At 37.9% G+C, this 23,353-nt stretch overlaps 4 protein-coding genes across 4 annotated transcripts; all 4 read right to left on the minus strand.

Annotated features, from left to right (window-relative positions):
- LOC146367533 (C-C motif chemokine 20-like) lies at positions 1-1,442 on the minus strand. The gene is made up of 4 exons (XM_084913332.1): positions 1,261-1,442; positions 1,020-1,128; positions 827-901; positions 1-738 (listed from the first exon to the last, which is right to left on the minus strand). The coding sequence occupies exons 1-4, from the start codon at positions 1,325-1,327 to the stop codon at positions 699-701; spliced, it is 291 nt and encodes a 96-aa protein (XP_084769458.1). The 5' UTR covers positions 1,328-1,442; the 3' UTR covers positions 1-698.
- A 6,593-nt stretch (positions 1,443-8,035) lies between these two features.
- Positions 8,036-9,031, minus strand: LOC146367534 (C-C motif chemokine 20-like). The gene is made up of 5 exons (XM_084913065.1): positions 8,965-9,031; positions 8,784-8,842; positions 8,418-8,467; positions 8,246-8,320; positions 8,036-8,157 (listed from the first exon to the last, which is right to left on the minus strand). The coding sequence occupies exons 1-5, from the start codon at positions 9,029-9,031 to the stop codon at positions 8,109-8,111; spliced, it is 300 nt and encodes a 99-aa protein (XP_084769191.1). The 3' UTR covers positions 8,036-8,108.
- Positions 9,032-11,871: 2,840 nt separating this feature from the next.
- On the minus strand, positions 11,872-12,739 carry LOC146367535 (C-C motif chemokine 20-like). The gene is made up of 4 exons (XM_084913066.1): positions 12,571-12,739; positions 12,375-12,483; positions 12,203-12,277; positions 11,872-12,114 (listed from the first exon to the last, which is right to left on the minus strand). The coding sequence occupies exons 1-4, from the start codon at positions 12,635-12,637 to the stop codon at positions 12,066-12,068; spliced, it is 300 nt and encodes a 99-aa protein (XP_084769192.1). The 5' UTR covers positions 12,638-12,739; the 3' UTR covers positions 11,872-12,065.
- Positions 12,740-20,403: 7,664 nt separating this feature from the next.
- Positions 20,404-21,561, minus strand: LOC146367536 (C-C motif chemokine 20-like). Its single transcript, XM_084913505.1, has 4 exons — positions 21,230-21,561; positions 21,028-21,136; positions 20,859-20,933; positions 20,404-20,771 (listed from the first exon to the last, which is right to left on the minus strand). The coding sequence occupies exons 1-4, from the start codon at positions 21,393-21,395 to the stop codon at positions 20,732-20,734; spliced, it is 390 nt and encodes a 129-aa protein (XP_084769631.1). The 5' UTR covers positions 21,396-21,561; the 3' UTR covers positions 20,404-20,731.
- Between the last annotated feature and the right edge of the window lie 1,792 nt (positions 21,562-23,353).

A 23,353-nucleotide genomic window follows, 5' to 3' on the forward strand; every position in this document is an offset into this window, starting at 1 on the left:
TGACTGTGTTTAAGCAGAAAATTAAATGGAAAATACAAAAAAATGAAGATCTTCATAAATCAGAATATGATACAATAAGATTAAATACAAAATGAATGCAGGTAATGTGTAACGAGGTATTATACTAAGTCAAAGGTCAAACTAGCTTAACCACAGAAAAGCTACAGATTAAAATCAGGGCAGATTTCTCATCTAACTGTCAACAAAGAAATACCTGCTCTGCAACGTTCTTTAAAGAAACAGGTCCCACATTGTCTTTCTGGTGATGTCACTGGAAATTCACCTATTAATGTTTAATGACTTCCTAGGTTTTTTATCACGTGGCACAGAACTTCCAGAAAACGTCTCACAGTGAGAACTTTCAGAGCTGGAATCTTTCAGCGTGAGAAGATAAACAAAGAACTAAGATAAAAGGAGGCATGCAGTGTCACGTGTTAATGTGGACAAATTCAACAGCACACAAGCAGAAGTGGTTTTAGACCTGAACAGGTACTCAATGTTTCCCTGAAACCACACAACCAATAATGGAACTGGTTACGCTTTCTCACCACAGCTTAATTCATGGACAACTCTTATATTTACAACGAATACAAACATTTAATATTACACAAGCTCTTAAAACTGAGTTGATATCTGCAGCATATTTGTCATTTGCAGCAGGCTCCATAAGACGCCGTTCACTATAAAACAGCGAGGAATCACTGGCTGCTGAGCTGGTGGATCCTCTGTGCTTTATTCCTAAAATGATGATAGATGGAGTTACTTCTCCTGCTGTTTATTAGAAAATCACAGTGTTTGCTCTTTATTCTGTTTCTAAAAATCTCACCTTATGCGATCGACACAGTTCATCACCCACTTCAGAGCTGGATTGGCACATACTTTCACCTTCTTTGTGTAGAGACTACATTAAAACAAAGCAATATGTTAATATTTATACACCCACAGTAAACACTAATGTTGTGTCAAGTTTTTTTTTAATCCTTAAAGCAGTTTGTTAAAGTAATTGTAATGATGCTCACATGATGCCATTGATGGGACACATCTCTGTGACAGTCTGGACTGAGTACCCCTTGATGGCTGAACATGGTAATCTGCCTGTCATGTACCTTCGACAGCAGTAACGATAAGCTGTGAAAGAAGGAAAGAAAATGTGTTTATTTAAAATATGTGTCTACCACATCCAGATAGTGGAGTATGTGTAAATGTGATTAAACAGAAAAAAATCAAAGAAAATAAGACACGAAAGCCACAAATACAAACCTGCTGATGTGTTTGCAGTCAGACAAACAGTAAGTGCGATCACCACCACAGCTCGGATTGGCAGCATGTCTTCTTCGTTTGTGTTGGCAGCAGTGACTCTGATGATGAAACTGTCTCGCCTTTTCAGGTGGAGTCAGAGAGGTTGTGCTGGTAACCTGCTAATCACAGCAGCCTCATGTATACCTCAGCTCTAAACGCATCAAGACATGTGACATCATCACAAAAAGTCCCAGCATTTTCCCGAGTTAAAGATAAAAAAAGAGGAACAGGTGGAACAGGTGGGAGGGGCTATAAATACAAACTACACTGTGTTAGTGTCTGCATACCTTTGTATTGACTTTAGTAAACATGCAAATATGTGTGCACATGTTTATTTCACAGATGATATCAGTAAAAAAACAAACATTCATGATGACATATTTCCAAGCAGGTGAGGAAAAGATGGTGTTCTTGTTCCAGCAAAATTATTAAATGTTAAAAATTTAATATCAGTGCAAAAAAGTGTTCTGTCTAACTGTTCTATATGCCTGTATATCTACGATCATTTTTAGTTTTTTTCATTTCTAGGCTTCAAACGTCTGTCCAGAAAAAGAATCCAAACTTTAAAATGATGAATGAATAAATAAAGCAAACAGTATTTGGGAGGTCAAAATGGGAGATGCCCCCAAGGGTGATGGAGAATGACCGAGCTAAGATCCTGTGGGACTTCCAGATACAGACGGACAAAATGGTGGTGGCTAACCAACCGGACATAATGGTGGTAGACAAACATGAGAAGACGGCCGTAGTGATCGATGTAGCGGGTCTGAATGACAGCAACATCAGGAAGAAGGAACACGAGAAGCTCGAGAAATACCAAGGGCTCAGAGAAGAGCTCAAGAAGATGTGGAGGGTGAAGGTGACGGTGGTCCCAGTGGTAATCAGAGCACTAGGTGCGGTGACTCCCATGCTAAGCGAGTGGCTCCAGCAGATCCCGGGAACAACATCGGAGATCTCTGTCCAGAAGAGCGCAGTCCCAGGAACAGCTAAGATACTGTGCAGGACCCTCAAGCTCCCAGGCCTCTGGTAGAGGACCCGAGCTTGAAGGATTGACCACCCACAAAGGCGAGTGGGGAATTTATATATATACAATGGCTTGCAAAAGTATTCGGCCCCCTTGAACTTTCCCATATTTTGTCACATTACAGCCACAGACATGAATCAATTTTAAAGCCACTGTATATGTATATATCTATATCTACTAGGGCTGCCACAAACGATTATTTTTATAGTCGACTAGTCACCGATTAATTTTGCGATTAGTCGACTAATCAGATCATGCATCCATTGGACATAAAACGTACAGCTTATTGCACCGGCATGCATCTGCTCTTATATAACTATCATTAGCTTACAGCTTTAAGTGTTTAAGGTATGTGCTAACTAAAAATAAAGACAAGATGATAGTTTATTAAATTTTAATGAAATTTGCAGATTGTTTCGGTGAAGTTTAATAAACTCCTTGCTATCTAAAATATAACAGGACACCGGAGTAAATTCTCGAGCATCTCACACTTCTGATAATCAGTTGTCTGCTTGACGTTTATTCAGCTGTGTAAAAACTATAACTTTAATCTCAGCCAAACCGATTTACTTAGGAACAAATAAAATACTAAAAAAAAGCCAAACAATAACATTTTTAAGTTATCTAAGTGACTTATATATGTTTAACCTGAGTAGCGAAAGACAGCGGTGGGTTTGAAAACGATTTGCCGGGAGTCCGGTGTTCTCACGGGCTCTAGTGAGCCTTGCCCCCGGCTAGCTATCGTGCTAGTGGGTAACAGACGTCTCCGAAAACGTCGGAGCGCTTTTAAAAATATGTGGCGTCTTGATAAACTGAGCAGATATTTGAGGTTTACACAGCTACATTCTCGCCTGAACATATGTTAAATGTTTATTTTGTGACCCAGAAAGAATAATAAGAGTAATATTAAAACTAACTAGCTTCCGCCATTGTTGGAAACTGAGCTGGGCTGCGCTATGAATTCTGGGACCGAGCTACTTCTTCTTCTTCGGGGTTTAACGGCAGCTGGCATCCTTGTACATGCAGTGCTGCCATCTTCTGTTTAAGTCCGTTATTACACTCTTAAATCCTACTACTTATTCCTGCGTCTTTTGTGATCTTACAAAGCTTCAACTGACGCGTCGACTATTAAATCAGTCGTCGACGATTTTGATAGTCGACGTAATCGTGACTAGTCGACTAATCGTGGCAGCCCTAATATCTACCTACCTATCTATCTATCTATTAGGGGTGCAACGATACACAAAATTCACGGTTCGGTTCGATACTTTGGTGTCACGGTTCGATATTTTTTCGATACAAAAAAATGTTCATGCGTTCATGCTAATTTGTCATTTATTAAAATTATAAATATATATTTTAACTCAAATGTACAGTTTTTAAATTTAATGTTGCTGAAACAACAAAGGGATAAAATAATAAATCTATCTGATCGAGAAATCACTCATCTTTGGAAAAGAGAGTTTATTACAGAGAAATGGCTCTTTCCAAAATAAAAGCTATAGTATACGCTTCTTCTGGGCTATATTCTCAGCAGCATATTAAACATATCAGGTCCCAATAAGGAGAATCATGTGCTAACGGCTGTCTGAATGACTCGGGTAAAGTTTGTAGCATGCGTGCTTGTTGTTTTTGTCTGCTTCGTTGTGTTCCCATTAGTGCTGTCAGCGTTAATCTGAAATGACGTTAACGCCACAACACGGCAAATCTCCGTTAACGAGCTACCGCGGATCGCCCCGTGCGTGGGGCTGGACAGCGTCAACACGTTAACGAGCAAACTGCGCTAACGCAGTTGTTCCCACCCATGTAATTGAGCATTGCGTGGCACATCCAACATACTGTTTTACTTTTGTCCATGACGTGCTTACCTTCAGGGTCATACTTCACATGAAGACCAAGATAGTTCCAAAGGCCACATCTGAATGAGGGTGGGGGAGGTTCAATTTGCCATGTTGCAACGAGCTTAGCTTCTGTCTTGCTAGCTTGCGCTGCGCTCAGTGGATCTGTGCCTAGGCGGAGTAGTCGAACGCAGATCCACTGAGCTCTCAACACAGACAGCATCGTCAGAAAAAAAAGTTGATAAAATAAATTAAAAATTTTGTATTGTTCGATACATATGTGTACCGAACCGAAAGCACTGTATCGAACGGTTCAATATCGATACGAGTATCGTTGCACCCCTTCTATCTATCTATCTATCTATCTATCTATCTATCTATCTATCTATCTATCCACACAATTATAAATTTATATAAATTTTAAAGATATATATATATATTCATACAAATATTGGGTCACATGTTAGGTTAACACTCCCTGACAAGACTCCTGCAAAGCCAGCTCCTGCAACATGGGAAGTTTTATAAGGAGTGTCTTTGTGACTCACCAGGCAGTTAAAACAATTAAAACATAAAAGATGCAAAAATAAAACTAATACAGTGTGAGACATTCAGAAGCACATGGGGATAAAGTGTTTAACCCTTTAAGACCTACCATAGAACCCAAGTCCGCCAGAGCTTATATTATATTTTTACATGTTGTAGTGCCATTTTTGGGAGCATTTCAAGCTGATATACATAAATACAACCATTATAGCCCAAATTTTAATAATATGTATGCATTAAGTGCATAGTAATTACATAAATTGCAAAAAAGTGCAATAAACTACCAAAAAATTGAAAATCGTTTTTGTTTTTTTAACATATATTTCTAGTTAGAGAAATTTAAGAGGCTTATCCCTCAAAACTGTAAATACAAAAAAGTTGCACAAAATAGTTTCCCACCACAGGAAATTTATTTTGAGTGTCTTCATAGTTTTATTTTTGAAATACACCAATTTTTATATACTGCAGGAAAAACGAAAATAAATATTATAATGCAAATTTGCAAAAAAACCCAGCATATGCATCAAAATAAACTATTTCCAGCAGTGCAATATGAGTCCTCAGCATCCCAGAAACGACACAGAAAGTCATAAAGTCAAACATAACTTTTAAAAACACCAGTATAGGCTCATAAGGCCCTGATAGTAAAAACTAAATTTCCGCAAAATGATGTCACTTCCGGTTTCAGGCAAGTCAGGGCGGACATGCGATAATTCGAGTTGATGGACTAGGAAGTGTTACGAACAGCTGATCGGATCGGCAAAGCGTGTTTCTGGAATATTATGTTTTTGTTGCTGCAAGTGCTTTTTATGCAGTTTTTGCAAAGCTATATGTGGAAGGAAACCGTGACTTAGGACAGGCTGATGGCATAAGATGTAAGTACAACTCCTCTGGTTTCATATGCAAAAAAAATTATTGCGCTAGCTTACGTGGTTGCAGTGCTACCGGGATTTAAAAATAGTTACACAAAACGGAGCGTGCCCGCTCCAACTGGCTTTAAAGGGTTAAAGAGGATAAATTATCAACGAATGCAAAATTACAAATAAAAATGAAAACCTGTGGATTTGGAGAGCTGGAAAAGGTCACGATGAATATGTAGCTGGTGTATCAGAGAAACTCAGGAGAGTTTTCGCCAAGCACAACATCCCAGTGTATTTCAGACCCAGCAACACACTCAGACAGAAACTGGTTCACCCGAAAGACAAAACTCCAAAACACAAACTTAACAATGTGGTGTATGCTGTACAGTGTAGCGAGGAATGGCCAGACCTCTACATTGGAAAGACCAAACAGCCACTTCACAAGCGAATGGCACAACATAGAAAAGCCACCTCCACGGGACAAGACTCAGCAGTCCTTCTGCATCTAAAGGACAAAGGTCACTCTTTCGAGGATGCCAATGTTCACATTTTGGACAGAGAGGACAGATGGTTTGAAAGAGGAGTGAAAGAAGCATCTATGTCCACTGTGAGCGACCATCTTTGAACAGAGGCGGTGGTTTACGACACCAACTCTCTGCCATCTATAATCCAGTTTTGAGATCCCTTCCCAGACGCCTTAACGCCCACTCACATCCTGGGCCATCTGACCTCAGGAAATCACATGATAGGGTGGGGTTAGGTTTCACAATGAGCTCACCCGAAACCCGGCTGATTGTGACCTACACCCATTTTCACACCTTGGCTCATGTGATTAGTTAGAGGATAATCAGGGGGTCCTTTGTCCCTCTTTGGGGGGAAACTCCCACTGGGTTTAAATCTGGGACTCTCCACCATTTGACCCTTAGAACTGAAGAAGCTTCTCAGATGAGAGGTGAAACGTCTTCAAGCAACTCAAAGAAGTCCAGACGCTTTTCTTTCCAAGCTCCTTAGACTAGAGGTAGTAAACTATATTGCAGTTAATTTATCTGATCAAACAAATACATAAATACATACAATGAAAAACTACTAGGAAAAAATATAAGCATTTAAAACTATTACAAAGAAGTGTAAAGCTAGAAGGCAACAAACAAAATGCCAAAACAGTTAAGGAATAAAGAGACATAGAAAAAGCAAGGAGCCAAAGATTCAGGGACCACAATGAGATTTAAAAATAAAATTAATTAAATCAATTATACACAAAATGACCAGAAAAGACAACAAACTGCCATAAGAAACCGTAAATTGGGTGATAAGAGGCCAGAAAATTGGAATAATAATATAGAAACAACATTTCCCAATAAAGCGATTATGAAACTGTAAATAATGATCAAGCAAAATGTGAAGTGACCATAAGAGCATAAGACATGCTGAACAGCCACTCTGCACTACAGTGCAGAGTACCAGCAGTGGGTGGCAGTGCACAGCAGCACATGAAGGACTCGCCACATGACCACTGTGTATCCATGCCATCTAAAAATCACTTTCACTCGCATACTGATGTGGCCTAAAGCTACATTTGATTATCAAAGTGTTGTATAGCTGCTCAGAAAGTATCTCAGATGTTTCCAGGTAACAGGCCACATATAATAATGTTTCCGCTGCAGATGTAAGGTAAGATTCATATTAGCATCATAATATGTTAAGACATTAACCCATATTACCTTATTGTTATGAGGTTACAACCACTTTAAAGTCAGTATATAAAAATTCAAATGCACAGTTCTTACAATTTTATTGCTAGCAGTTTATCATATTGTCCTCGATATACTGCTGTACTAACTGGCATTGTTTTATTGGCATATGTTGTTTCTACATTTCCCACTATTCCCATTTTCTGGCCTCTTATCACCCAATTAGTCTAATATTGGTTTTTGTCAAACAATTGTGATGCATGATATGACCTTGATATTACTTTAGTAATTAGTAATAACGTCCTCTTTCTGTGTTATTACTGGGTTCCTTCCACCTCATTACCCCACTATTGCATCATTATTACCAGCCTGTAGTAAAAAGTGCAACTAAACACCATCATCAGAGCTGATGATATCTTGTCTGCACAGAAATACCTATTCTGATACATGCTTTAAATAAACAGCCTGTGACTTCCTCCTGCTGATGTCACAGGACTTTCATCTGCTATTGTTTAACGATTAGATTGCAGCACAGAACTTCCAAGCTGGAATTTTTCAATGTTACAAACTAGGAAACAAAATAAAAAAGAGGAATGCAGCGCCACGTGTTAAATGTGAATTCAACAGCACATAACTGGTAATAGTTTAGACCTGCAACAGGTACTCATTTTATTTAAATGCATGTATAAAGTCACAAAAACATATTCATAAATTACGCTTTTTTTGACACAACACTAGATGCAAAAACCAAAATCTGATATTTACAAAGTATAAATAAATATTATACAAGCTCTTAGTTTGTTTTCTGTAGCTGGCATCAGCGGCCTGTTTAAAAACCTCAGATGATCTTCTATATCTGCAGCTGTGAGCTGTGCTGGTGGATCCTCTGCGCTTTATTCCTAAAATGATGATAGATGGAGTTACTTCTCTTGCTGTTTATTAGAAAATCAGAACACTTGCTCTTTATTCTGTTTCTAAAAATCTCACCTTATACGATTGATAGCGTCAATCACCCACTTCAGAGCTGGATTGGCGCATGCTTTCCCCTTCTTTGTGTGGAAACTACATTAAAATAAAGCAATATGTTGATATTTGTACACCCATAGTAAACACTAATTTCTTTCAAGCAGTTTGTTAAAATAATTGTAATGATGCTCACATGATGGCATTGATGGGACACATCTCTGTGTCAGTCTGGACTGAGTACCCCTTCTTGGCTGAATATAATAATAATGGATTGGATTTATATAGCGCTTTTCAAGGCACCCAAAGCGCTTTACAATGCCACTATTCATTCACTCATGCATTCACACACTGGTGGAGGCAGCTACAGTTGTAGCCACAGCTGCCCTGGAGCAGACTGACAGAAGCGAGGCTGCCATATCGCGCCATCGGCCCCTCTGGCCAACACCAGTAGGCGGTAGGGTAAAGTGTCTTGCCCAAGGACACAACGACCAGGACAGAGAGCCTAGGGATCGAACCGGCGACCTTCCGGTTACAGATGCGCTTCCCAACCCCCTGAGACACGGTCGCCCGAATATGGTAATCTGCCTGTAATGTACCCTCGACAGCAGTGAGGATAAGCTGTGAAAGAAGGAGAGACAATTTGTTCATATAACAGAGAACAAAAAATAATGCTTATGTGTAAATGTGATTAAACAGAAAAAAATTAAAGAAAATAAGACAAGAAGGAAACAAATACAAACCTGCTGATGTGTTTGCAGTCAGACAAACAGTAAGTGTGATCACCACCACAGCTCGGATTGGCAGCATGTCTTCTTAGTTTGTGTTGGCAGCAGTGACTCTGATGATGAAACTATCTCGCCTTTTCAGGTGGAGTCAGAGAGGTTGTGCTGGTGATGTGCTGATCACAGCAGCCTCATTTATACCTCAGCTCTTAGCGAACTAGAAAAATCCCAGCATTGAAAGTTAAAAATAAAAACAAAACAGGTGGAACATGTGGGAGGGACCTATAAATACATATGGATCCATGGATCTGCAGGCTTCTGAAATTGCACTGATTATGGAATGTTGTGATATTTATAGACCAAATATGTGCAGATGCTTACTATTTCACTGATAATATTAGTTTGAAAAAATCCCAGGTATGATTAAATGTCTGTTTCAAAACAATTTAAAGATTAAGTAGGCGAGATCACATTTTCCTTCTTATTCCAGGAAAATGACCCCAGATCCAGCAGCAACAAGCCATACAGCACCTGATGTAAAGTACTCAATAAAAGACAAGCTTATGAAAAACTCAAGTATGCCTGGGTAAATATACACTAATTTAAAGTTTTTGACATAAAAGTAACAAACTATATTAAACTCAATATATCTGATTTCATTTTTAGTCTTGCTGAAAACTTTTTAGTTGCATTTTTAAGAATAACACTAAACTACTGAGTTTTAAATCAGCAAAGACAAAATTCTGATAAGTAAATGTGAATAAAGGACACAGTTTCTTAATAGTAAAAGTAATACTGACCCTCCAACCATCCAACCCATCATCAAACCAAACAACCATACAAACCAAACATCTAACAATCCAGCCAGCCAAGCATGTGATAATTCATTCATAGAATGATTGGGATGCATTTCCAGTTCACTTGTTACCTGCAAAGATTATGGCTTTAACCAAACTAGTGTGGTTTACCTATTCAGAAGAAACAGTGTTTCAGCTAACCTTCTGCTGTGTCCTCTTCATTTTATTTATTCTACATTAAATAAATGTAGTTTTATCAGCTAAATGTTTGTAAAGGAAGGGTTCATGTGTTGCCACGGTGCAGTGGTTAGTACAGCAGCCAAACAGATGAAAAGTCCCAGGTCGCCAGGTGGGAGCAATACAAGCCAAGCCTCTGAGAATGGGGGAATACATACCACTGAAGCTACAAGTTTATTTTCAACCACTTAGGAATATTGTAATTAGATGAACAAGAAAGTCCAGGTTGCTAGAATTTTTGACTAAATGAGGAGCTCTTTTTAAAGTCAGCAACAAAAGTCAAAAGCTGAGAATTTTCAGAAAGGCATTGCATCATGTTGTTCTGATATATCTTAAGGTTTACCAATGTTTTCTTTTTTAGAGTGAAAAGCAAATCTTTTAATTTTGTGCATAAAGTTGACCTAGTAAATCTTTAGAAAAATATTTGCACTGCCACAGTTTTTTCATTACTTTATTTTGAGCCGGGTGTGTGTAATAGTGAACTTATAATGCATAGAATCCCTGCAGTGTGTACCCTCAGTGTACCAGCAGCCCCACTTGATCATATTCACGTCATTGTGTTGTGTTAAGTGAGTAATTGTTAAAAAGTCAAACAGGATATCAGATGAAGCATGATTACCTTCTAAAAACGAATTTTATTCACATAATTTTGTGGTGTAATGTTAAATAATATTATTAAAGTGTAAAGCATAAATGTTAAAGTACTTGAGGGAGGAAATTTGCCCAAATTGAAACCGAGCTCCCTCTGCACACAGCTGCAGCAGCTTTCCTTTCTCCAAGTTTCATGAGTACATAATGTAGCTAGTCTTTTGTTTTTAAATATAATGCAAAAGTGAAATTTACAGGAATGCAGCAAAGATGGTTACAGGAAGCTGAACCAGCCAAGCAGAGTGTGTAGGTGCAGCTCTGTTTGAGGACCTGGACTTCCCCTATTGTAGACTCCTCCCTGTTCTCTGGCAGCTCTGTGGTTCTGGCAGGGCCGCCGGAAAATTTCACCTGTCTTTGCCCGCAGGTAGGACTGTGGAAATGTCCCAGCAACTTCCTTGTTGGTTATCTGCCATTAATCAGGTGTTGTTGTCAAGGTCATGTGAATATTTTAACATTTTCTGTTCGAAAGTACAGACAAGTTTTTTTATGGTTTTTAATTGTAGAAAATTAAGGAGAAATTTGTGATTATGAATTTTGTAGCACTGATTTCTCCTTATTACACACAAACTGCCACAGATGTTTCCAGTGTTATAACAAAAGAGGAAAGCCACACACACGTGTGTTTAGTATTGACTGTTATTGACAGTCAGTAAATCAGTGCATTCTTGAATGAGTGAGCAAAGAGTCTGTTACCATCAGCTCAACTGCCACCTGCTACCTGGCTAGACTTCCTTGGCTTCACTCCAGAATCATGTGACTGACAAAGACAAACTGAGGCAGTTAATCATAACATTACTTCAAGTTTAAAGTTGAATGGGGTATTAACACTAAAGTGGATAGAAAACAGGCAGTTATGCATTTTGCAGCTCTAATTTAAGCCTTCTAAGCCTTCCACTTCATCATAGCTGATGAAATACCTGCTCTACTACATGCTTTACATAAACAGCTCCCACAACTTCCTCCTATGAGAGGTTTCGTCAGTTATTGTTTAGCTGTTTTCTAGGTTTCATGTTATGACACAAATGTCTAGTGCTGGAACTCTGGAAAGATTAAAGGAGGAATGCAGTGTCACGTGTTTAGTGTGAAAAAATTCAACAGCGCATACGTGCTAATAGTTTTAGACCCACAAGAGGTACTCATTTTATTTCAATGTATGTATAAAACCACAAAAACAATTGCATAAATTACTCTTTTTTAACACAACAGTACATGCACAAAACCAAAATATTACAATTACAAAGTATAAATTAATATTATAGACCTCTTAAAACTGAGCTAATATGTCCATTGTTTGACAACATCTTTCTTATTTACAGCAGGCTCCACATGATGGAGTTCACTGGACTATAAAACAGTTGCTGGATGCAAAGATCACATAAAAAACTTTGTTTTCTGTAGCTGGCATCAGTGGTCTCTTTAAAAAGCTCCAATGATCTTCTATTTCTGCAGCTGTGAGCTGCGCTGGTGGATCTTCTGCGCTTTTTTCCTAAAATGATGATAGAGGGAGTTACTTCTCTTGCTGTTTATTAGAAAATCAAAACATTTGCTCTTTATTCTGTTTCTAAAGATCTCACCTTATGCGATCAATAGCGTCAATCACCCACTTCAGAGCTGGATTGGCACATGCTTTCCCCTTCTTTGTGTGGAAACTACATTAAAATAAAACGATATGTTAATATTTGCACACCCGCAGTAAACACTAGTTTCTTTAAAGCAGTTTGTTAAAGTAATTGTAATGATGCTCACATGATGGCATTGATGGGACACATCTCTGTGACAGTCTGGACTGAGTACCCCTTGATGGCTGAATATGGTAATTTGCCTGTCATGTACCTTCGACAGCAGTCAGGATAAGCTGTGAAAGAAGGAAAGACAATTTGTGACTAAACAAGAAACAAATCATAGAAAGGCAAGAAAGGACAAGAAAGCAACAAATACGAACCTGCTGATGTGTTTGCAGTCAGACAAACAGTAAGTGCGATCACCACCACAGCTCGGATTGGCAGCATGTCTTCTTCGTTTGTGTTGGCAGCAGTGACTCTGATGATGAAACTGTCTCGCCTTTTCAGGTGGAGTCAGAGAGGTTGTGCTGGTAACCTGCTAATCACAGCAGCCTCATGTATACCTCAGCTCTAAATGCATCAAGACATGTGACATCATCACAAAAAGTCCCAGCAGAGGCACAAGTAGGAGGGGCGTATGAATCCACACAATGGCAGTGTTTGGAAACATTTGTTTTGATTATGGAAATTTATGGAACAACTTTTATTTAACACTTTTCCAGTCTTACAGTGTTTATGCACATACACACACCTGTCACAAAAAGGTAGTGTGGTTACTCATTAACTGTGTAAAAAAGTGTAACTTTTGGGAGGAATTGATTTCAAACCAGCTCAGTAGGAAGCAAGGAATGATAATTATGGGCTATTTAAAAGAAAAACATTGCATCATACATATTAATTGTTGCATTAACACACCCTGACCTGACAAAGACTCCTGTAGAGCCAGCAGTGCAATGTGGGAAATTTTATAAGGCGTTGCTCCTTTTTGTGACTCTCAGCATTGACATCACAAAAGCGTCATTCTTAAATTAGGGAAATGTCACTGGTTTAAACATAGCTACAACCATTGATTTTTACTGGTCATAATCCAAAAGGCTGAGACAAAAATTCAATTATAAACCTGTCACTATTTTATTACCCAAGTGTGATATTTTATATATGGTATTTGTATTCAAATACAAGGACACATAAGTGTCTGTTTTAATAAAACAAACAATGTGGTGTAAGATGTATCAGTGTTTCGCGTATTTGTTCATAAAAAGAACATCTTTGTTTCTCCTTTGTGGTGTTTCCATCTTTATCTTTTGTTAGGAAAAAGAAGAAGGAAGACGCTTGGGTTGCTCAGCCTCTGCTAAATACAACTGGAGAGCAAATAGAAGTATAGCCGAACTGTTTCATTCAAAGACACTGGAAGTATAAACTATTACACTTCCCACTGTTGCATATGTATTTTATTTATTCCCACTTAGATGGTAATGTGATTTGTGAGCCTCAACTGTGTTTAATGTTAAATTAAACAGTTACATTGTGTGGGAGTATATGCTTAAGTTTCCTTTCAGCATATTTTTGAGCATTCAGTACCTTTGAGGTTTTACTGAAGAATATTCTGGACTTGTCATTGTATTTTTCGCTGTTTTGGATTGTTGCAATAAAAATGTACATTGATCAAGTAAAAGGATGTAAGTAATCAGTGGCAGCCATTGCTGTTAACGTCACCAAACATGCCAAACTGTCCATCTGAGAGATATAATCTCCCCAGCATGTCCTGTGTCTGCCCCAAGACCTCCTCCCGGTGGGACATGCCTGGAACACCTCACTCAGGAGGCACTCAGGAGGCATGTCAGATACCCAGGCCACCTCAAGTGGCTCCTTTCAATGTGGAGGAGCAGCAGCTCTATTCTGAGCTGCTCAAAGATAGCCAAACTCCTCACCCTATCTCTAAGGGAGAGGCCAGCTACCCTTCGGAGGAAGCTCATTTCTGCCGCTTGTACCCACGATCTTGTTTTTTCAGTCACTACCCTCATGACCATAGGTGAAGTTAGGGATGTAGATCGACCGGTATAATGAGAGCTTCGCTTTTACATTCTCTCTTCACTATGACAGACATGTACAGTGTCTGCATCACTGTAGCTGCAGAACCAATCTGTCTGTCGATCTCCGGCTGCCCTCTCCCTTCACTCGTGAACAAGACGAGATACTTAAACTCATCAACTTGGGGCAGTAACTCACCCCCGACCCTTTTCTGGCTGATGACTATGACCTCAGACTTGGAGGTGCTGATGAACCACATCATCTGCAAAAAGCAGATACGAGATTCTGAGAGCAAAGTGGAAGCCTTTTGCCACTTGACTACTGCTATAAATTCTGTCCATAAAATTTATGATCAGAATCAGCCCTGGTGGAGTCCAACACCCACCAGCAACATGTCTAACTTATTTGCCGGCTATGCAGACCAAGGTCTTGCAATAGAAGTATAAGGATTGATCGGCTCTTAGATGCCCCATACTCCCAGAGCATCTCTCAGGACACTCCGTGGACACGGTCAAATGTGCTTTTGAGACTGAGATCACTACAATCACTCTAGATCTCTAATATTTATTCTATTCTTTATCATCGTATCATCATAAATACAAAATATAATAAAAACTAAACTGAAACTAGCAAACCCACTCTGTCTGTGTGAGTGGGTTTGCTTCAGGCCTATCTTTTCCTGTGTTATGACAGATTTTTCTTACCATTGTGTAATTAACTGTTATTTCATATCTGCTACAGGTAGATTTTCTGAATGAGCCTTGCTTTCAAGCAAGGAAAGATTTTCCATTGGTGGAGATTTGATAGACCAGTGTCCATAAAATTTTATGCTTTTTCCACATCAATGATGTCATCCTGGGCTATGGAAAATATGTGTTTTCAATGTGCAGCCAAAAAAAAAAAGAAGAAGAAGAAGAAGAAGAAATAACTGTCTTACAGCAGCCGATTAAACAGAAAATACAAAAAGGTTTACACCGTAGTAATTCAAAATCTGGCACAACTAGGAGATTAAATATAAAATGAATGCTGGTATTGTAACCCACACAGGAACAAAAGTATAGATACACGCCAATTAAATGTTTTGGTAGCCTACACCAGGGGTGTCCAACTCCAGGCCTCAAGAGCCGGTGTCCTGCAGGTTTTACATGTGTCCTTGATCCAACACGGTTGATTTAAATGGCTAAATTACCTCCTCAACATGTCTTGAAGTTCTCCAGAGGCCTGGTAATGAACTAATCATTTGATTCTGGTGTGTTGACCCACGGTAGTATCTAAAACCTGCAGGACACCAGCCCTTGAGGCCTGGAGTTGGACACCAATGGCCTATACTTTTGATAGTAATCAAAAAATTTGTGGCAGAGTCAGTGCCAAGAAATTTCCAGCCAGAATGCCTGAAGCTCATTAAAGGTGACCAAAAATGTCTGGTTAAGCTGCAGCTTACAACAAGACTTATGCAAAGGCCGTATTTTTGATCCTGCATTGATTAGAAAAAATCCAAAATAATTTCAAACTTGGGAACCCATGTCTTGTTTTTTAAAGTTAACAAAAATGTGTGCTGTACAATCCTTCCAGTAGAATTCAAATTGTGACTGTAATACCTGTTAAATAGAGAATTAAGAGTAAAGGAGGAATGATACATCATTCAAACGGCACAACACAAAATGCATTTATAAAGATTTGCTCTTACACGCGCGCTGATACTGCATTGTTTAAACCAGCAAACCAAAAGAGTCGCTGGCTGCTGGCGGCAAAGCTCACATAGAAAACAACATGACCCACAACACGATAACCAACATGTGTGCAACAGGTTGTATAAAAATGAATTCTAGAAACTAAATGATCATCTACAATTATTCCAACTCACTTGTCTTCATGGTGGGACTGTTTAACCTTTAAGAAAACATCATATCATGTTAACTGTAAACACAGAGAAAAATTTGCAAAGTAGAAAGTAATTTACGCTGTCACAATAAAAAGTGTGGTTTAAAAAACCACAACGAAACCTCCACAGCGAAAACCCAGCAAAAAAAGCATTTCCTTCTGAATTATAATGGACTAAACTGCAGTAAAATGTGTACATAAGCTTAGTATTTGGGTATGTTTTTTGAAAGAACTTTAAAAAGACACATGTTAGCATGTTAGGTTTTTAAGGTGTTGTTCCTCTTTGTGAATCTCAACATGCACTTAAAATGTAAAATGCCTAAAAATAACTAATACAGTGTGTGACATTTAGAAGCATGTGGGGATAAGTGTTTGAAGAGGATCAGGTATTTCACTGAAGACCTTCGTACTCTTGCTGAATGTGGGCGCTACACGTGGGTTGCTTTGAGGTTATACGAAGGTTTTAGGTCAAAGGGGCTTATTTTATACCGAAGACCGATGCAACAAAGGAAAAGCTGTGCATTTGAACCACTGAAATAGGTCACGATGCACGGACTATAAATGCAATTGCTTACTATAAACTTTCCACCAAAACCACCTCATGTCTTGGTTACATATTTCTCATTTCTGGTTATTACACATAAACTACCGCAAGTGGCAAGCGGCTCTAGCTTGATACAGAAGAGGAAGTCCACACAAGTGTATTAGGTGTTGACTGACAAAAGACAAAGACAGAAAAGTCAGTAAATCAGTGCATTTCTTTTGAGTGAGCAAAGAGTCTGTATCCATCAGGTCAGGCGTCTACCCATTATAACAGCCAAGGCTGTCATGGTCCTCCCGTGCATCGCTGCCATTCTCTCTCTCCTTCTTTATCACTATGAGTGTGTGGATGTGTTTGTGTGTGTGTGCCTAACCATGCTTTGTCTTGCAAGGGTTTGATCCTTCCAGAATTCCCACCTTCCACTCGGCACACCTGACACAATCAAGCTCACCTGTTTGTCATGTGCTGATCAACCTGCCACTACTTATACTGGGAGAGATCCTTAGTCTGCGTCTGAGTGTTGAATTAACCATGTTATTGAAACCTGCTCGAGTCTGCAACTCTGCCGCTTGTGTTCCTCTACGATTATTTACCTGTCCCTCTCTTCTGTGGAGAAGTTATCCTGCTGAGAGAAATCTGTGCGAGAGCGAGGGGTGGAGAAAATTTTGTTCCTCTTCACGTGCGATTGGAGCTCAGACCTCATTAATGGATTTTCCTCTACAACGACCTTGTAAATCGAGACTGTATGATTTGCGTTCATGAGCACTGCAAATAAACTCATTCAATTATGACAAAGTAATGTGATGGTTACACAAAGTAACACATTACTTGAGTTTGCTTTCATAGGTTATTAACATGGAGAGAAAACAGGGAGTTATGCATTCTGCAGCCCGGATTCCTGGTTATTGCATAGAAACTATCTCAGGCGTTTCCAGGTTTTAAAAGACAGCAACTGACAGAATATTTACACAGTTACCTTCAAACACATGCTGGGGATGTAAGGCAAGTTTAATTTCATCGTCATAATATAATAACACTTTTCTAATATATTAAAGCATCAACCAGTATTATCTTATTATTATGAGGTTACTACCACTTTAAAGTTAGTATATAAAAATGTACATACATAGATATCACTATTTTATTCCTAGCAGTTATATATTCTTATTAATGTATTACACTATATATTATAATATTTCTAATTTGCATTGCTTCACAGACATTATTACATCCAGTTTATGACCCCATATTACCCAATTAAATAAACTGCAATTTAATATTATGCAGTTCAAACCATTATTGCTGTATTACTTGATTATTACATGAATGTTACTTTAATAATTAAGTGGTAGCTAATGACACCATGTCAACCGAAATACCGGTTCCTTCTTCAGCTCCCATGACTTCCTCCTACTCATGTCACAGGACTCTCATCTGTCATTGTTTAACTATTAGCAGCACAGAACTTCCAAAGCTGGATGTTTTCACCACAGAAAACAACAGCACACAAGCAGATCTGGCACATGTGCTCATTTTATTTCAGCATTTATATGAAACTACAAAATCCTATCTTACATTTACAAAGAATATAAAATTAAAATATTACACAAGCTTTTAAAACTGAGCTGATATTGCTGTTGTTTAACAACATATTTGTCATTTGCAGCAGGTTCCACGAGACGGGCGTCAGTGGAATATAAAAGAGTGAAGTGTTTCTTTAGCTGGCATCCACCGTGTGCGTACAAAGCTCAGATGGTCTTCTTTTTCCGCCCCTGTGAGCTGTGCTGGTGGATTTTCAGTGCTTTATTCCTAAAATGATGATAGATGGAGTTACTTCTCTTGCTGTTTTTTTAGAAAATCAGAACACTTGCTCTTTATTCTGTTTCTAAAAATCTCACCTTATATGATCAACAGCGTCAATCACCCACTTCAGAGCTGGATTGGCGCATGCTTTCCCCTTCTTTGTGTGGAAACTACATTAAAATAAAGCAATATGTAAATATTTTTACACCCACAGTAAACACTAATTTCGTATTTTTTGATCTTTAAAGCAGTTTGTTAAAATAATTTTAAAGATGCTCACATGATAGCATTGATGGGACACATCTCTGTGACATCCTTCGACAGCAGTGCCAATAAGCTGGGAAGAGTAAAATATAATATCTGTATCTGCCAGATCCCAGTAGTGGAAATGCTGATGTGTATGTGATTAAGGGAGAAAAGACAAAGAAACAAAAGAAACAAAGACAAGTACACACCAGCAAATGTGCTTGCAGAAATCCTGCCACTTTCCCCAGTGAAACAAAGAGGAACTGCTTGGATCATTGTTGGATCAAAACAATGGTAGTGTTTGCAATCATTGGTATGATTATGGAATGACATTTATACAGCATTGTTTAAATTTTACAGTAAAGTTCAGAAAATCTCCTGTGTAACTGTTTTTAACTGTTTTTCTATTTCTGTGTTCTGTATATCATCATATTGGTGTGTTTGTACTGTACAGCACTGATGTTATTATGTTTGAGCAATTCAGTTTAAGTGAATAGTTCATTTTTTTTCAAGGCTATTTCTACTCAACGTTCATCCTATGAAGCATTCCTCATGTTCTAAAAGATCAAATCCAGGGTACTTGTTGGTCTGACCCGAGTCAAACTTAAGTTGGCATTAAAAAAATCCTCTGTTTATGGCCTCTCTCGACATAAACAGATGTGTCCAAATTTTAATTATGGCTTCAAAACATGCCATGTTTCTGTGACAACAGGCCATCAGGAGACATAAAATGATAAAAAGAATGTGGGATTATAGATGTGAGCAGATTCTTCAGTGGGGAGAAAAGCAAAGCGGAGAAAATGAGAGATACCGATTTAATTGTACCGCTTCCTCTGACTGATAGGGGACTGCGGCAGGTGTTTTTAACGGGTCTTTTTGTTTTGATCTGTGATACTAACGACATTAACGGTGTCTGCTTTCAACTCAGTCTGCTCCTTTACTTGTTGGATGAACGTGTAAAACGCTTGACTATGGCATCATAAGACTTTAAAAAATACATAAATAACATTGTCTGCATATCAATAAGAGAGAGTTTGGGATTTTGTTTGTTTGGGGATTTTTTGCCACTTTGTTTCCATTTTTTGAGACTGAGTGACTGTCAGTCCATGAATTTCTTATTATATCGATCTTATTTTATCATAATAAATAGAGAGCATAATAAAATATATCATCTGTAATATGCCTTTATCTCATATCTGCTACATGTAGATTGCTTTTTTCTGAGTGAACCTTGCTTCCAAGCAAGGAAAGATTTTTTTTTTACTTGGCGGAGACGTGATGGATGAATGCCCATCGAATTCTGTGCTTTTCCACATCAAATATATCGACTTAGACTATGGGAAGTTTTTGTAAATTACTTTAAAAATGTCCATTTGTGGTGCCGTGTGGCCAAAAAAACATGTGGATGCCTTGTTTGAACATTTAAATCACCGCATTTACAATAAGTTAGAATTCTGCATTCTCAGTTTGTGATAATGTAATTAGAATATGATGAGAAATACTTTCTTTATCACAAAAGTTGGGAAGCTACTGTGTTACAGCAGCTGATTAAATAGAAAAATACAAAAAAGTGATGCAATCAAAGTGTGATGCAATAAGGAGATTGAATAATTATATATACATATAGTCAAAGTTAGGCTGTGTACACCAGAAATAATTCTAACGATAAAAAAATAAACAGCACACAAGAACAAGTTGTTTTAGACTTGGAACAGGTACCCATTTTATTTGAATGATTAGATGAAACTACAAAACCATTAATGAAACAAATGACTCTTTTTATAAATTATTTTATAAACATATAAAAGCAAAAAATAAGATTTACAAATACGATAAAGACATAATATGATACAAGCTCTTACAACTGAGCTGAGATATGCATTGCTGAACAACACATTTGCCATTTACAGCAGGCTCTTCAAGCTGGAGTTAACTGGATTTAAAAACAGTGATGCATTGCTGGTTGCTGGAAATCTCACATAGAAAACAGTCTGCTGTAGCTGGCATCCTTAAAAAGCTCAGACGATCCTCTATTTCTGCTACAGTGAGTTGTTCTGGTGGATCTTCTGCGCTTTAGTCCTAAAATGATGATAGATGGAGTTACTTCTCTTGCTGTTTGTTTCAAATCAGAACATTTGTTCATTATTTTCTTTCTAAAAATCTCACCTTAAACGATCAACAGCGTCCATCACCCACTTCAGAGCTGGATCGGCGCATGCTTTCCCCTTCTTTGTGTGGAAACTGCATTAAAAGAAAGCAATATGTAAATATTTATACACCCACGGTTATCATTGAAGCTGTCTTTAACCTTTAAAATGATTTTAGTGACGCTCACATGATGGCATCAATGGGACACATCTCCTTAATAGTCTGGACTGAGTACCCCTTGATTTCAACATCTCGTAATCGGCCTGTCATATATCTTCGACAGCAGTAACGATAGCCTGTGAAAAAAGGAAAGAAAATATATAATAATAAATAATAGTAATAAATAAATAAAATTAAAGATGAAAAACAGAAAGGCAGCAAGTACATACCGTCAGAACTGTTCGCAGTCAGACAAATAGTGAGTGCGATCACCATCGCCATGGCTTTGATTGTCACCATGTCTTTGTTTCCGTTGACAACAGTGATTCTGATGATAAAGTTGTCTCGCCTATCTTCAAGTGGAGTGAAAGGGGGTGCACTGTTGAGCAGCTTCATTTATACCTCAGCTCTGACCACATCAGTGGTGCTAGACTGTCATGAAAACCCCCCTAATTTTTTTTATTTATAGAACCCAAAATTCTGTCCAACCAAGAGTGGAAACTTTTAAATGGTAAAACCTTACATAAGACCAATACAAGGAAAAAAAAAACCCTTCTAATTAAAAAGTACTTTCTATAAAATAAGTGATCAATTAAACTTGTTACAACTTTGCTTGTATTTAGGGTAGGGCACAATAATTATGCATCATATTATATATTGTATTTATACAAAGACATTTGTAAAGTACAAAATTATTAAAACTGTCACATAAAAAACAGTGTGGTTAAAAAGTATTGCTCGCTGAACTGAATTGAAATAAAAGCAAAATACAGAAGCTTTTTGAAAAAGCTTTTTATATTATTCAGTGCTCATTGCGTCATATGTTGGCCAAATACAAACTAGAAGTTGTAATTATAGGAAAACTGAAAAGAGACATATTGGGTCACACATGTTAGACATGTGACCAGCGTGACCTGCATCAACACACCCTGATAAGACAGAGCCAGCCGTGCAACATGGGACGTTTTATAAAGCATCATTCCTCTTTGTGACTCTTGACATAAACTTAAAAGAGACATAAAAATAATTACATATATATTTATAGATAGATATAAAGTATGTGACATTTAGATACAAGTGGAGATAAGAGTTTAAAGAGGATGAAAGCTTCACCGAAGACCTCCGTGCTCTGACTTCATGTGGGCCGCTACAAGTGGGTTGCTTTGAGGTTGGATGTTCTTTTCTAGGTCAGAGGAACTTATTTTATACCCAAGACCCATGCAACAACGGTAAAGCTGTGCATCTGGAGCACTGAAATAGGTCATGATGCACTTATTGTATGTGTAATTGCTTATCATGAAGTTTCCAACAAAACCACATCAGTGAGTTCCTGCAGTTCGCAATCTCATAGTCAAACATCATTGAAAACTATATATCTATCTTTCTAATGCTTTTACTTTACTTATAATATTCTTAACAATGATATCTTTAGATAATATATATTAATTCCCCCCAAAATGGGAGATTACTGCGTTACTTAGAGAAGCCAAAACATTAAAAATAATATTATTAAAATTCAATAAAATAAATGTGATATCACAATAGAAAGTGGATGGGGAAACTGAAATAAAATCAATAAAACAAAATCATTTAAACAGAAAATACAGGAAAGTAAATATATTTTGGATTTTTCAAGACCATCTTAATTCAACAAAATTCTGTGAGAGAGTTTGCTGTCAATGTAAATGTCCCTCCTGTTCCCCAGATGAAAGAGTCCCTGTTCAACCCTGTTCAAATAAGATAAGATCAGCTGAGCTGAGATGAGATGAGATAACATAAGATAAGAAGAGATGAGACTGAGATGAGAAGAGATAACATAACATAACATTACATAAGATGAGATAAGATAAGATGACATAACATAAGAAGAGATGAGACTGAGATGAGATGAGAAGAGATACCATGACATAACATAACATTACATAAGATGAGATAAGATAAACTGTTTAATTAAACAGAAAATACAGAAATGTGACAGCCATTTTTACAGAATGGGACTTTGCTTTAGTATTAAACTGTACAGCTAGCACTGTATCTTGTTGAATCCATTCCATGACAAATTAAGGCACTTCTGAATGCAAAAGCGGGTCCAAACCGGTACTACAAAAGAGAATAGTGCGATGTCTGTCACAGCAGGAGAAGATCAAGTGTAACTAATGACATTGTTTGCTTTCTAACCATATTCGAGTAAGACATGGCAATACATCAACAGTAAAGACTTTGAAATTAGAAAACAAGCACTGAGAACTTTCAGTGAAGGTCAACAGCTAAGAGCTTGCGGTTATACGTACAGATAGAAGCCCATGTCTTGTGCACATGGGCTTCTGATGTTATCTGTCTAGCAGTAACATCAA

This window comes from Perissodus microlepis, chromosome 18 (assembly GCF_051167445.1).
Source record: "Perissodus microlepis isolate ML-2025 ecotype Zambia chromosome 18, ASM5116744v1, whole genome shotgun sequence".
Classification (NCBI taxonomy): Eukaryota; Metazoa; Chordata; class Actinopteri; order Cichliformes; family Cichlidae; genus Perissodus; species Perissodus microlepis.

Excerpts from the sequence above, each read along its gene's own strand:
- LOC146367533 (XM_084913332.1), bottom strand. The coding sequence starts at position 1,327 with ATGCTGCCAATCCGAGCTGTGGTGGTGATCGCACTTACTGTTTGTCTG. Across the intron at positions 902-1,019 it reads TGTCCCATCAATGGCATCAT|TCTCTACACAAAGAAGGTGA; the intron begins GTGAGCATCATT and ends GTTTTAATGTAG. Across the intron at positions 739-826 it reads AACTGTGTCGATCGCATAAG|GAATAAAGCACAGAGGATCC; the intron begins GTGAGATTTTTA and ends TCATCATTTTAG.
- LOC146367534 (XM_084913065.1), bottom strand. The coding sequence starts at position 9,031 with ATGCTGCCAATCCGAGCTGTGGTGGTGATCACACTTACTGTTTGTCTG. Across the intron at positions 8,468-8,783 it reads TACCATATTCGGGCGACCGT|GGGTACTCAGTCCAGACTGA; the intron begins GTCTCAGGGGGT and ends TCAGCCAAGAAG. Across the intron at positions 8,158-8,245 it reads GACGCTATCAATCGTATAAG|GAATAAAGCGCAGAGGATCC; the intron begins GTGAGATTTTTA and ends TCATCATTTTAG.
- LOC146367535 (XM_084913066.1), bottom strand. The coding sequence starts at position 12,637 with ATGCTGCCAATCCGAGCTGTGGTGGTGATCGCACTTACTGTTTGTCTG. Across the intron at positions 12,278-12,374 it reads TGTCCCATCAATGCCATCAT|TTTCCACACAAAGAAGGGGA; the intron begins GTGAGCATCATT and ends ATTTTAATGTAG. Across the intron at positions 12,115-12,202 it reads GACGCTATTGATCGCATAAG|GAAAAAAGCGCAGAAGATCC; the intron begins GTGAGATCTTTA and ends TCATCATTTTAG.
- LOC146367536 (XM_084913505.1), bottom strand. The coding sequence starts at position 21,395 with ATGAAGCTGCTCAACAGTGCACCCCCTTTCACTCCACTTGAAGATAGG. Across the intron at positions 20,934-21,027 it reads TGTCCCATTGATGCCATCAT|TTTCCACACAAAGAAGGGGA; the intron begins GTGAGCGTCACT and ends CTTTTAATGCAG. Across the intron at positions 20,772-20,858 it reads GACGCTGTTGATCGTTTAAG|GACTAAAGCGCAGAAGATCC; the intron begins GTGAGATTTTTA and ends TCATCATTTTAG.